Source organism: Phaeoacremonium minimum (genome assembly GCF_000392275.1).
Source record: "Phaeoacremonium minimum UCRPA7 unplaced genomic scaffold PA7_03_scaffold_599, whole genome shotgun sequence".
Classification (NCBI taxonomy): Eukaryota; Fungi; Ascomycota; class Sordariomycetes; order Togniniales; family Togniniaceae; genus Phaeoacremonium; species Phaeoacremonium minimum.
Window position 1 is genome coordinate 95,515 of NW_006921501.1, and position 14,090 is coordinate 109,604.

The 14,090-nt window shown below is 51.7% G+C and overlaps 5 protein-coding genes across 5 annotated transcripts; 3 read left to right on the plus strand and 2 right to left on the minus strand.

Moving 5' to 3' along the window:
- Positions 1–682: 682 nt before the first annotated feature.
- Positions 683–1,521, minus strand: UCRPA7_8574 (putative lipoyl synthase protein; the record flags this gene model as incomplete). Its single annotated transcript, XM_007921086.1, has 2 exons — positions 683–978; positions 1,032–1,521. The coding sequence occupies 2 exons, from the start codon at positions 1,519–1,521 to the stop codon at positions 683–685; spliced, it is 786 nt and encodes a 261-aa protein (XP_007919277.1).
- A 2,150-nt stretch (positions 1,522–3,671) lies between these two features.
- Positions 3,672–4,586, plus strand: UCRPA7_8575 (putative synaptobrevin protein; the record flags this gene model as incomplete). Its single annotated transcript, XM_007921087.1, has 4 exons — positions 3,672–3,773; positions 4,228–4,389; positions 4,447–4,516; positions 4,570–4,586. The coding sequence occupies 4 exons, from the start codon at positions 3,672–3,674 to the stop codon at positions 4,584–4,586; spliced, it is 351 nt and encodes a 116-aa protein (XP_007919278.1).
- A 1,418-nt stretch (positions 4,587–6,004) lies between these two features.
- UCRPA7_8576 (putative acetylglutamate kinase protein) lies at positions 6,005–8,967 on the plus strand (the record flags this gene model as incomplete). The annotated part of the gene is made up of 3 exons (XM_007921088.1): positions 6,005–6,297; positions 6,532–8,855; positions 8,912–8,967. The coding sequence occupies 3 exons, from the start codon at positions 6,005–6,007 to the stop codon at positions 8,965–8,967; spliced, it is 2,673 nt and encodes an 890-aa protein (XP_007919279.1).
- A 1,637-nt stretch (positions 8,968–10,604) lies between these two features.
- Positions 10,605–11,965, plus strand: UCRPA7_8577 (putative arb2 domain-containing protein; the record flags this gene model as incomplete). Its single annotated transcript, XM_007921089.1, has 3 exons — positions 10,605–10,672; positions 10,737–11,529; positions 11,585–11,965. The coding sequence occupies 3 exons, from the start codon at positions 10,605–10,607 to the stop codon at positions 11,963–11,965; spliced, it is 1,242 nt and encodes a 413-aa protein (XP_007919280.1).
- A 198-nt stretch (positions 11,966–12,163) lies between these two features.
- On the minus strand, positions 12,164–13,507 carry UCRPA7_8578 (hypothetical protein; the record flags this gene model as incomplete). The annotated part of the gene is made up of 1 exon (XM_007921090.1): positions 12,164–13,507. One exon carries the CDS (start codon positions 13,505–13,507, stop codon positions 12,164–12,166), a length of 1,344 nt encoding a protein of 447 aa, XP_007919281.1.
- Between the last annotated feature and the right edge of the window lie 583 nt (positions 13,508–14,090).

A 14,090-nucleotide genomic window follows, 5' to 3' on the forward strand; every position in this document is an offset into this window, starting at 1 on the left:
TTTCTAGTTTTCTTTTTATCAACGAACAATTCATTTGTTATAAAGTACAACTTTTTCGTCCATGTCATTCCCGACCTGAGACTTTCAGAAAGTCCAGTTCATTGGCATGAATAAGAAGCCCTAGGATTGGAAGACACAATTCCACAATCTCATGGCAAAGTAGCATTTACAGTAATTTTGATCCTGCCCATCTTTGGCCTGGCCAGCGCGTTGTTAAGTCATGTCGAGAGGAAGCTTTTCTACGCAATATTAGCACTGGACCCTGCTTTGAATCGTCACAAATGACGGAGAAAACCGACAGAGTGGATATATGAGAGTGAAGATGAAGCATTTCAGGAGGCATTTTCTATGTTCACAATACGGTTAATCCTACCGCCCGGTGATCACTGGTGTCACATGGTGAATTCAGCCAGGTAATACACCTGGATAGTCTCTGCCATGACCTTAACATCAAAAGACCTGATTTGCTGTAGCGTTGTCTTCCTTTATAATTGACATCAGAGCGTGGATGCTAGAATTTCGCATTTGTGATGTTGAAGAGGCCCTTCCTTGTCAAGCCGATTTGTATTACATGGGCTTCGTGTAATCCCTTTTGCGCCGATCCTATGCCAACCTCCATCTATGTGATCCATTGGACCATGACCTCAAGTTACCTATACCCATATACATGATCAAAGCAATCTTAGACTGTGCCTGTCTTATCTTCGCTAAGTACGACTGTCTTCTCAAGAGCCGCACCCGCCATTGCTTTCTCCCCAGCTCTCTTCCTTAGAACATTCTCAATAAAGGCCTCTCCAGCCTTGTAAGAGGACCGAACCAATGGGCCGCTTGCACAATAGAGGAAGCCCATATCTAGAGCTCTCTGGCGCCAAAGCTCAAATTCGTCAGGGGTGACATATTTCTCGACCTTGAGGTGTCGCTTCGTGGGACGCATGTATTGTCCAAAAGTCACGACATCAACATTAACCTTCCTCAATTCTGTCCATGTGTTAGCACCGTACTGCTTTAAAATGATAGGAAGCTTCACCCACCCCTCAATGCATCCCAAAGTTCCTCCTCCGTTTCGCCTAGGCCAAGCATGATGCTAGTCTTGGTGATGATATCATCGCCCTTCAGTCTCTTCACCTCTTCGAGAACTTTCAGACTCTGTCGGAATGTTGCCCTTCTGTCTCGTACATACGGAGTAAGGCCCTCTACGGTCTCAACATTGTGAGCGTATACGTCAAGGCCAGACTCTGCTACTATCTTGACCATGTTCAGATCGCCCATAAAATCACCCGTCAGCGCTTCAACGAGCAGAGTCGGCTTCTTCTGTTTGATCTTCATGATTGTCTCTGCGAAATGCGCCGCACCACCGTCAGCGAGATCGTCTCGATCCACACTCGTAAGAACGACATATCCTAGGCCCCACCGCGAAAGCGCCTCAGACACATGCTCCGGCTCATGAGGATCCAGCGGCCCTGGCTTCCTGTTCGTCTTCACACTGCAGAATCGGCACCCTCGAGTGCATGTGTCGCCCATGAGCATGATCGTCGCCGTTGCCGCCGCCTTCGAAGAACCGCCCCAACACTCGCCAATATTCGGACACCTCGCCTCCTCACATACGGTGTGGAGGTTCAGGCCGCGCAGATCTGCCTTGATCTTGCCAAAGTTCTCGTTCTTCCCCGGCGAGGGAATAGGTGTCTTGAGCCATTCGGGCAACCTCGTTATCGTCTTCTTTCTTCCTGCAGGTCCCACCTCTGCCGTACGAATCTCGTAAGCATCGCTCGGTGACAGCGGGCTGGCTGGTGATGATGTGGGTAGGAAGTCCGAGAATGGCGCAACGGATGTATCTTTAAAATACGTTGGTCGGGCACGCGTCGTCGAGGTAGTTGTTGGGCTCTGGGATTGGGAGCTAGATGAGGGAATGGTGGCGTAAGATCTTGATGCGATTGCCCTTGCTAGCGACCGTCGCAGCGGTGCCTGCGCACGCTGGAGGCAGGGGACTGGAGATGCCATATCGTATTGAAACCTCACGATCGCCAACTCAATCAACCCCAGCTTCAATCTTACAAGCTCGACGGTGGACGGCTGACAATTGGGTGTGGTTGATAGGACTCCCGATGATGACCCTGAGAATTATTAAGTTCGGCGGGTGGTCTGTGCCGCCAAACCGGCGAGCTTGCCACCCTCCCGGCGCTAGCCGTGAATATGCACCCGAGAAACGGAGTTGATAGTCCATCTGGAAGACGTGATGATTATCATGATTGAATTGCAAAATAATATCACTTCTGCTGATCTGGATTTTCTTTCAGGGAAACAAGAATCGAATCGCTTGAAAGCATTTGGAAACATGTCCAGGTTTGTCCCAGTGTTCTACTCTGGTTTGTAGATTGACTCGCGGAGTCGGATGCTTACATATGGGAAAGGTATGCTTCTGGCCAAGTCGTCCATGACATACATCTCACAAGTCATACGTGATTTGTATAGCTAAAACTACAAGACAAGTGCATGTATGGAGCAAGTCAAGTGAAGACTTCGAACTGTCTGCCTCTTTTCCACCGTAATAGTGCAGAAACATGTGTTTCAACTTCTAAATAGGGACAAGGCAACCGTATGTATGCTACCATGCGGCCGACAACATGCGAGCAGATATCATTTGCGACAGCAGATGAGCATCCACAATGTGATCATAATTAGACATGGAATCGCTCGTGTCTGAGGTGTACGGCGGCCGCCTCGGGCTGGTGTATCTGAGTATTACCTCAGCTTAAAGCTGGAAGCTGCACTTGGCCTTGAGCTCTTCAGCCGCGGCTTAGAACGCTTGGATGAATTGATTGCATTTAGTGATCGACCGGTTTTCAGGATCTGAGGGAGACAGGTTAAGAGCCCGATAACGTGAGAGGCCGGCACCTGTCGATGAAACTCCAAGCTTCAAGCTAGAACACTCTGAAATGCCATTCCCCTGAACCATGTCACACTTGCAGTCGCTCACGTGCGCTTTGATGAAGCTGGGAGCTTAGGTAAGGCAACTTCTCATGTGCTTCCCAGATCTCACTATGTTGCACAGCCACAAAATGGACTGGAAGGCTCGGAGCTTCGTCACCTTTGATGGCGAGATATGTTGCGTAATGCTCGCCAGGCTCACCAGGCTTGGAATGATGCATGGCTCAGCAAGATCCGTAGTGATTGTGTTTAAACTTGGAATACATGAGCCACCGATTGTTGGCAGGTAGGTAATAAAGATAGGCAATGTGAGGAAAGACAGGGACCTGGATCCAGGATGGTGCCGACAAAGAGATCCAGGAACAAAAGGTACTGGTGTTAGGGCGAACGCGAATTGCCCCGCTTAAAGCTATCAATAGAAACTTTAACACCCTGGCAGTGCTTCCAGGTTGGCTGGGAGCCCGCCAATCTCACCAGACCGCAGGCGTTGACTGGCTGGCAGCAGCCACCTGGTATCCCAGACAGACACTTGTTTCGCCCCGGGTCTCACCTTTGACCACTTCCCGTTCTAACCTCTCTCACGCACGCACTTCCAACCTCTCCTCCTTCTCAGTTATCTACAAACCACCACAGAACTCTTGCCATCATCGCTCTGCCATTTCCATCTCCAGAACGAACATACAGTCTTCTGCTTCCGACTGCGATTTCGCTAGCCTACTAGAAACCCTCACACCACCACCGTCACCATGCCTGAAGAAGCACCCTACGACCCTTACATCCCCAGCGGCCAGGCTGCTCCGGGACAGCAAGGCGCTGGAGGCACTGCTAGGACACAAGCGCTGCAAGCTGTAAGTTGAAATCTTCTTTTTGGGAATAACTTGTGATGGATGGCGTCCTCGATTGCGAGCTGCCGGATGCCTTCGGAAGATGACGACACCACGATCACCTGCCGCCTAGCAACGGACGCACATCACGCAGAGCATCGACGACTTGTCTTTCAAACATGTCCTGCGGCGTTCGATGCCCCAAACTTGATGAGGCAACCACTCCCGACTCTCGGTTTGGGCATCACAGGCGATTTGGATATCACGAGCGGTCGCCACGATAGCAGCCGAGTGATGACTGATCTATCATTTAAGCCTGGGGCTGCCGTTGACTACAAAGACACACGAAATTGGGCTTTGATCATCGATCGATGGGACTTGTATTTCGTCTCGATCCAACGCACCCAGAGTTCGCAATCGAGGCGCTCTTTAGTGGACGATTGGAGTTTCAATGAATCCATGCTAACAACAACAATAGCAAATCGACGACACTGTCGGTGTCATGCGGGAGAACATCAACAAGGTCTCTCAGCGTGGTGAGCGTCTAGATGCGCTTCAAGACAAGACAGACAACCTGGCTGTGTCGGCCCAAGGCTTCCGCCGTGGTGCCAACAGAGTGCGCAAGCAGATGTGGTGGAAGGTACGTGCTTCTGATTTCGGATGTATCTGGTTCTCCATATTCTAATGCAAGTTATAGGACATGAAGATGCGGATGTGCTTGATTGCGGGTATCATTATCTTGATTCTCGTCATTGTCATTCCAGCTGGTCAGTATCGATACACGACGTTTGAGGAGACAGTTGACTAACAATTGATATAGTTGTCGCAACCCGCTAGACGGAATTCGATCGCGGCGAACGGTTAGAATACATGATGATACGGAGGTAGACCTGCACGCTTTGATATCCCATCTCGCAGGCTACGAGCAGTATGGCAGGAGGGCCATCGGCATGGAATTAAGCACAAAGGAGTTTTTGTCCCGATTTAGTCGGTCTCTTTCTACGGTCCGCTGCTCTACAGACTGCTGCAGGCTTTACCCCTCTGGCAAAATGTATGGGTCGGAGCCGCAGCAGGGCGGACGAAACCCTTGTATGATGGAAGGCGACGGCGTTTTTCTCACGAATAATTAAGATCTTATGGGACACATCGTAGGGAGAATCGCAACAGCCGTTGATGAAATGTATTAAACTTGCTTTGATCTGAGTATTTCATGCTGGACATTTGGCGCGCCATGTGAGACCACACTAATAGCATGTGCCAGTAGGTTTTCGAGACGTAGTGAATGAATGGGTTGCCGTCCGAAGCTTACAGATCACCGATACTTATGGAGCTGTGCCTTATTTCTGCTGCTGAACCTCCTCGAGATGTTTGGCAGTCTTTACTCAAACTTCGCAGTATACTTCCACTTACAACTTCTTCTAAGTGCTCGTATTGGAGTGTCTCGACTGACATGTGAAGTCATTGTAGTAGTGGGATTGAATGCATGTTGACATCGCATCCGCGAATGACTCAATCCACTCAAAGTCCTCATTGTAACCACCATCGATCTAAGCACCGCATTCTAATAGAAGCCATACAAGCGGCAATTTTCCCTGCAGGGACACATACTAGAGCTGCTGAGCATGAACAGAGAAGAATTTTCTGATCAGGCCTTCTCCAGGTTTGTTGCAGCGGGCGGCAGCTTTAGTCGAGCCAATCAGTGGCTATTTGCGCGCCTCCATCCCACTTGGAAAAATCTCTTTGCAACCTAGCCCGAGGTCGGTGCTAAGATCCATCATTGCCATTGCCCCTCCACATTTAGCACCGGCAAATACGTACAAGGTGAAGACGGCGCTCCCTCTCGACACACTAACATCATATTCTCTTCCCCCCCGCTGCGAGTGTTCTCTGGCCTCGTACACGTTTCTGCAATCTGGGATACTCGCTGCTTCCTCTCCGGACCCCTTGATGGTGGCTGCTTGAGAAGCCTCTGCTCAATTGGGTTCTCAATTGCTCGCCTGGCCCTGTAATTCTCGCGAGGAAGCTACGAAGAGGAAGCACAGCTGTGCATCACCGTGAGTCACCGACATACCATTTCCCTCAACACCGCATGCAGTAGGACATCCGAGCTGCTGAATCTCGAGCTCTCTACGTGCCTAAGTTTCATTCGAATTTGTACCCCCGAGTCTTGTGTTGCGGTTGTCGCTGTGCTTTTAAGTGCTCTGACCAGATTGGAATTTGAAGAGCTAACAGTAGTGTCTCTTCAAGACGTCAACATGTTGTCCACCACAGCAAAGGCGGTCCTCCGGGCCGGAGCTCGACGAAGCCTCCCGAAGGCTTCTCGATCCCTGCCGATTGCGACTCGGCTTTGCCAGTCATCCGTTGCGCGACGAACCCTCTCCACCTCCTCGAAGCAGCTCACCGACTTGAGCACCCGCGGGATCGTTATTCAGACACTGAGCAGCGTTGGCTCTAAGAGAGAGGTTCAGCAGTACCTCTCGCACTTCACATCTGTCTCCTCGCAGAAATTTGCTGTCATCAAAGTCGGAGGTGCCATCTTGACTGATTAGTACGTATCCCCGACGTAAACACCGCATGGCTCGGCCGAGGGGTGTGGAGAGGTGTTACAAGATGCAATTTGGCTTGCATTCACCGCTTCCAATCGCATACCCTTTCTCATTCACGTCATTGCATTCTGTCCTTGTCATTGATCCTCAGGCACTGTGCCGTGCCATCCCAACCTCACACCGCCTTGTCACCGCGGGGCTCATATCATCGAGGGGTATTAGCTAACATATAGTAGTCTCGATGAGCTTTGCAGCAGTTTAGCGTTCCTATACCACGTGGGCCTGTATCCCGTTATCGTTCATGGCGCCGGTCCTCAGCTCAACAACTTGCTTGAGGATGCGGGCATCGAGCCCCAGTTCGAGGAGGGCATCCGGGTGACCGATGCGAAGACGCTAGGCGTTGCGCGACAACTATTCCTCGACGAGAACTTGAAACTCACACAGAAGCTCGAAGAACTAGGAGTACACGTCCGACCCATCTCGAACGGCGTTTTCGAGGCCGATTACCTGAACAAGGACAAGTGGGGTTATGTTGGCAAGATTACAAAGGTGAACAAGGAGACCATCGAGTGGGCTATCAAGCATCGATGCCTGCCAGTCCTCACGTCCCTTGCCATGACGCATGAGGGCCAGACCTTGAACGTCAATGCCGATGTAGCTGCCGCGGAGCTCGCACGATCTCTTGAGCCTCTCAAGGTCGTCTACCTGTCCGAGAAGGGTGGTCTCTTCGACGGAAGTGGAGGAAAGATCTCCGCAATTAACCTGGACGAGGAGTTCGACTGGTATATGTCGCAGGAATGGTGCAGGTATGGCACTCGACTTAAGATCAAGGAGGCCAAGCAACTGCTGGACACCCTCCCCCGCTCCTCCTCCGTCGCCATCATTCACCCGCAAGATCTGCAGAAGGAGCTCTTCACCGATTCCGGTGCCGGCACCCTTATTCGCCGCGGAAACAAGCTCCTGTCCTCCAGCAGCATCACCGAGGTCAACGATGTTGATCAGCTCAAGGAGGTCTTGGTTCGCGACCGCGAGGGCCCGAACGCTAGACAAACCGTTGATACCTACATCGAGTTCCTCAAGGAGAACTCGTTCAAGGCTTATTACGATGAGCCCATGAACGCTCTAGCCATTGTCCTCCCCCCTAGCGATCAGCGCTCCCTGGCTACCCTGGCGACCTTGACCATCACCAAATCGGGCTGGCTGACAAACGTTGCTGATAACATCTTCACCGCGATCAAGAAGGAATTCCCCAAGCTAGTGTGGACCGTGAAGGAGGACGATGAGAACCTTACCTGGTTCTTCGACAAGGCCGATGGCAGCATGGCTAGGAACGGTGATGTTATGTTCTGGTGCGGCATCGAGGATGGCAACGAGGTCGTGCAGGTGATGAAGGACTTCGAGACCCACGGTCGTGAGATGCTTGACAACTCTAACCTGGAGGCCCGTATGCAGCGAGCTGCTCTCAAGGCCGCCGCAGCACAGGTTCAGGCCCAAGCGCAGCCAGCTTTCGCACAACAGGCTCGCGCATACTCAACCTCAGCACGCCGTCCCGCGCTTCCCCGTAAGGCATTTGGACAGCAGACTGCCCGAGGATTTGCCACCACCACCAACCCGAACCCGCCTCTGGGCAAGAAGAATGCCTCTACCAGCGAGCCCGCCAAGGTTGCTCTGATTGGTGCGCGAGGATACACTGGACAAGCGCTTATTGGTCTTCTGAACTCCCACCCGTATATGGATCTCCGTCACGTCTCTTCCCGAGAGCTGGCAGGTCAGCCACTGCAAGGCTATGACAAGGCCGATGTCACCTACGAGAACTTGAGCCCCGATGATGTTAGGGATATGGAGAAGCGGGGCGAGATTGACTGCTGGGTGATGGCTCTACCCAACGGCGTTTGCAAGCCTTATATCGAGGCTATCCATGAAGCCCGCAAGACTGCGACCCACAAGAGTGTTATCGTGGATCTTTCAGCCGACTACCGATTCGACAAGTCTTGGACATATGGTCTGCCCGAACTTGTTGCCCGCCAGTCCATTCACGAAGCTACCCAGATCGCCAATCCTGGCTGCTACGCCACTGCTGCCCAGCTCGGTATCTCGCCTATGGTTGAGCACCTCGGTGGACAGCCCACGATCTTTGGTGTATCCGGCTATTCAGGCGCTGGAACTAAACCTTCGCCAAAGAATGACGTCGAATTGCTCACCAACAACCTGATTCCCTACAGCTTGACTGACCACATCCACGAGCGTGAGATCAGCAGCCAGCTTGGCGTTGATGTTGCTTTCATGCCCCACGTCGCAGTTTGGTTCCAGGGTATCCACCACACAATCAGCATTCCCCTGAACAAGACCATGACTTCCCGGGATATTCGCCAGATCTACCAAGATCGGTATGCAGGCGAGAAGCTGGTCAAGGTCGTGGGTGAGGCGCCTCTTGTGAAGGCAATCAGCGGAAAGCACGGCGTTGAGATCGGTGGGTTTGCGGTGCACAGCTCAGGCAAGAGAGTGGTTGTTTGCGCCACGATTGACAATCTGCTCAAGGGTGCCGCTACACAGTGTTTGCGTAAGTTACTCTCTATCTCTATCTATACCCGATACTCATGCTAATTGCGACAACAGAGAATATGAACCTTGCTCTGGGTTATGGGGAGTATGAGGGCATTCCAGTGATGTAATAGACCAGACGTGCGACTTCGCAAGCGGGTTCCAGGCATAGGAGTTTATTGGCACCCAAAAGACCCGCACAGAGAGTTCTTTGGTTTGGAATGCTTCATTTTGTACATAGATTTGTTGGGAGAAATGGTAATTATACCGGGCCGAGGCTGGAGAGCTGTCCCAGAATGCGTTGCAAGAAAAGTATTATACACTGTTTTGTTTCGAAATAACACCCTCCGAGACTCCATAAATTGCCATGTGATCCTTATTACTTCAAGATACCCATGAAAATGTAGACAAGATTTAAGTAGTCTTTTTGATTGGCCTATTTATCAGGAGGTGGAAAGGGGTAATGTTCCGGTGGTATGTGCGTGACTGGTCACATGACTCTCGAAAACCCAGCCGGCAACATCCGATCGCGAACTTGAACGCCATCTCAGCAACTCGATTTCGTAATTGTCAAGCCAGCACAGCACCAATCCGTCAAGATGGCGATGTTTCGGGCGAAGAAGCTCGACCTGGGCTGCTTCGTCAACATCAAGGTCATTCGCGACCACTCAAAGCGAAAAGCTTTTGAGCAATTCGAGCCCGAGAGGTATGCTTCACAGCTCTCCCAATGCGCCATCATCTACTAGCCATGAGCTATTCTTATAGTACTCAAGCAATGGGACGAGATGGAAACTGGTACTTTTTTTATTGGGATTATGCACTGACTCTCTTCCTCGATCAATATAGGCAAGCGCTACGCTACATCATCCAAAACACGACGCTTCCACCGAGAGCGCGGGCTGAAGCCCAGCTGCAATTGACACAAATGCATTGCTACACAAGGCCAGTGCAGATCAGGAATCGGTGTATCCTAGGTGGGAAGGGAAGGGGTATCTTCAGAGACTTCAAGATGTCGAGGGTAGGTCCATTGGTCATCAAGGTTGATGCCGAAGGGCAAGTGGCTAACTCAGGATTATAGTACAACTTCAGGTTACAGGCCCTAGCGGGCAACCTGCCAGGTGTAAAGAAGGCCAGCTGGTAGAGGGAAAACTGCATGTCCAGGTTGAAGTTTGTTATCGAAAGTGGTATCAGTTGAGACGACAACAGCTTGCCTCGTCGTAAGTCAATACTACAGCTCATTATTGAACATGGTATCGCGAGTTATGGCACAACAAAGGTACTCGAAAGAGATCAATTGTACCAAGGAGCATTGTTGAATGCTGTGTACAAATTGCTGTATATATGATGTATCAAAATACATAATTAAAATCTCTCAAATCACTGGTTTGTTTAGAAAGGAGTTTGTTGCGGTTGCTGCGTCACCACCACTGCTGTCTGTTTGCCCACTCGCGTCTCCGAAATCTTTCTTGTTGCTCCCACAGGCTTTACCCTACTAGTCCCTCTGACAAGTGGTAGACATCTCGTCGCCTTCTTTTCGAGACAAGCAAGGCAGGCACGCGTACTTACCTTTTGTCTAGAAGACACTTTTCTTCCCAGCCCTCTTTCACCTTTTCCTGGCACACTCGTAGCTTAGGCTTTCGGCTTGCCACTGCTCCCTTGTCATTCTCCTAAGCTCAATATTGCCTCGCAACTCACAGCCATCCAACCGGACCCCGTCCCGTACATCTCACATCTCATCTTGATCACAACTGTGACAAAGCATTTCAAGATGTTCCGTCGTCTCTGGTCTGGTCTGCCTAAGGACCCCCTATTTGTCTCTGACCTCAAAGCGCTTGGGTATACTACCATCCACAATACTCTGCCACAAAAGTCTCACCTTGCTGACCCTCTTTCATCGTAGCTACTATGTCAACGACAAAGATGAGATTCGTCTCATCGCCAACCCAAAGTTCTACTTCAAGTTCTTCTTCTACCGCAATGATCGCTTTAATGAGCGTCAGCGCTTCCACTTCAATGAGGCTGTCGAGTGTCTTGTTCACAAGCGCCTTGAGGCCGAGGGTCTGCAAAAGATCATCCTGCCTTTTGGTGCCGAGACTTCTGACCCTCATATCCCCATCTTCGTGAGCAAGGACATCGAGTCGAAGTCCCGCGTCATTGTCATCTTCGGCCAGAGTGAGCAGGAGCTCGGTGTCCTCGCCCATCGCGTGATTGGCGGCATGGGCGGCGTCAACAAAGGCAGCATGACCTCTGTCGTCAAGGCCATCAATGAGCAGACCAGCAGCAAGCACAACTCCGAGCCCCCCGGCATCATCCTCGCCAACATGGGCGCGTTGTGGTGGTGGCCCGAAGGTAAGCGTGCCCTCAACAGCCGCAGCAGCCAGGCCGTCCCCATGAAGAGCGCCGTCCACCTCGGCCGCTACTACGACCCGAAGGTCAATGCCGTCGAGGGCAACGCTACTCCCGAGCAGCACGTTGCGTACATTTTCGATGAGGTCCTTCCGAAGCTTGTGAACAACCAGGCGCGGCTTGATGTTGTTGTCCTGGGCGATGCGACTCATTTTGTGGAGTGGCATCTCAACGACGATAGCAAGTGGGCGGCTTGGGGCCCGCGCATGAACAGTCTGTCGATTGTGGGCGGCTCGTACGACAAGAAGTATGTGGAGTGTGATGGGCTGAAGCAGTTCCTGCCTGAGGTAGGTTATTGAATTTCACACAAGATCTGGGACTTACTCTAACCAGAATGAATAGAAAGCTCGTGCCTGGGCCATCTCCTCTGAGGAGCTGGATAAACCCCTGTCCGGCCCCGATGGTAACCCGAATACATCGACCTTCACCAACCTCGGCTGTCCGGTCTTCAGCAGCGGCGAGCCGTACTTGATCGAGACAGCATTCATTCAGTGCCACAAGTCTGTGCTCAAGTTCATCCAGGAGGTCGCCAACACCACTGACTACACGAACCCGGAGATCGTCGTGACGTTCGCCGACATCGAGGAGGGTGGAGATGCTTGGGGTGAGGAGACTGATGAGAAGAAGCTCGAGATCATGACGAAGGATGAGTTCAACGACATGGTGAAGTCTGATGAGGCAACCCCGCCCAAGGATGCGAAGAAGGAGGACGATGAGGTCTAGAACATTCGGACTCCTGTCATGCCCTTTCTGCCTTGGGTCTGATTCCAGGTTGAACAAGAGCAGTCATTGGACAGATGGATCTCAGTGTGCTTGATATGCAGTTTGCGCTGAACTTTGGAGGATGAGACAGCTAGTATCATTGCTCGGTACCTAAGCTGACATTACACAGTCCATAGACCGAATTACACATTTTGTTGATTAAACCTTGAACACCGAGCTTATAGGTCTTCCCGAAGGCTCGAGGTCCTCGAGAAGTTCCCGTGCTCTCCTTAATCTCTCCTTCACAACCTTCTCTTCTGCTGCCCACCTGCCATGCTCCTCCGTCTTTCCATCACCCCAAAGACCAAACCAGCTTGAGCTAGACTTAGTACTCAATCCGCTGGCTTTCTTGCGTTCCTCCTCATCCACTAATCTCGCTACCATTGTAGCCCAGTTATCCAAGCCCGTACTCAAACATTCTCTGCACGTAGTCTTTGCTGCCGTGTCTTTTGTGGCTCGGCCGAGCTTGTGGAGCTGCTCCTCTGCAATATCGACTGCCTCTCGCGTCCAGCCTATACCTTCCTCGCGTGCAGCATTCTGTGCGGTGTACATGATTTCTCCGATATGCAGATGCAGCGCAGCCTCCTCACATAGTTCTTTAGCGTCCCGCACCGGGGGTGATGTGCCGTCATCTGGAGGAGGAGGGTATTCGGGTGGCTTCAGAAGCGCCTGTGCCATGTTCCAGATTTTATAACCCCAGTTTTCGCCAAAGTCGCCTCCTACTGCTAGAGGAATCAGAGGCGATTGGGTAGACATAAGGGGTAATGATCTACGGGCTTTCAATATCGAGATCATGATAGGCAAAGCTGATGAAACGTCATCATGCCGGGCTTTGAATGTCGCCAATGCCGTGAGTGAAGTGAGGAGATTGGCAGATGGCTTGCCCGCCTTCTCGTTTAGAACACCAGTCTTCGGATTCAAGAGCACCGGAGCACCCGGAGTGTATTTCTCTTCGATGGCGATATTCACTGCGTCCTCGTATATGATACTCGCGGGCCCGATCAGCTGCTTGTACTCCAGCCACGAAGCGTAGGAAAGGGCGGCCTCCATGCGTTGTCTGCTTGTGAACCCATCTGTTGATAGAAGCTTCAAATACAGCTCGTCTGGTGAGGGAAAGCCGGTTGGCTCACAATCCTCTTCTCTCGGGGCACTCTTTGCGCCGGGCGGGATAGGCTTCGGTTTCGGGTTGGATGGTCCGACGACCACCTCAGGGGGAAACATAATACCCCTTGTCTTATCGCGAACCCAGCCATCCACATGTTCCGACGCCTTTGCGTACGCTAGCAGCGACTCGAAGTATCCTCGTCGCCATGCTTCAGGCATAGCTGTGATGTCTTTGCTTCCCGCCGGATGGTCGTGTGGTAGATCCTTCACGCCGGCACCCTCCAGCTTCGGGTCCTCCAGCTTGTCAAGCACATCTCGTAGCATCTGAAACACGATCACCCAGTCTGTAGCGAATGTGTCCTTCCTATCTCTCTCTGTCAAGGCGCCGCGCAGGAGCATTCTAGTTCGGTACGACCACTCGTGAGGGGTGGGATGTTCGCGTTCCATCTGTTCCTGCGCAAGGGCCCAATATGCTGCGCCGCCGCATCCTAGGATGGCCCATATGTATATGCTATACTTCACACTGAGCAGCAACTCCCGCTTGATCCATCGCTTGCGCTCGGTTGTCAAGTAGCGCCATTGTTGGCGTTGGAAAGATGGGATGGAGAGAAACGGAAGTTGTGGCCTTGTGTTGCGGAGCGCACTGGAATTCTTTGTAAAGGTGCGTGATGCATTGGCGGGTTTCGCAGGTCGGAAGAGGATCCGGCGAAGAGCGAGCCGCGGACGCATCTTTGTGAAGCCGAGTTCGATGTCGGCAAGTTTAGTCGGTCTTCTTTTGATGTAACTGATACTTGCGGTGACAGGTCTGACCGTGTCTATTGCATTGCCCCTTGGCAAAGTTGTAGCAGACCGTATCGGTGCCCAATCAATGCGTTGTCGATGACACTTCACTCAATTGCGGTCGTTCAGCAGTTGGATGTTGAGCTCGAACCCAAAAATTGTCGTCGACTGTGGGTAACTCTCACATGAGCCGCGCTACGCT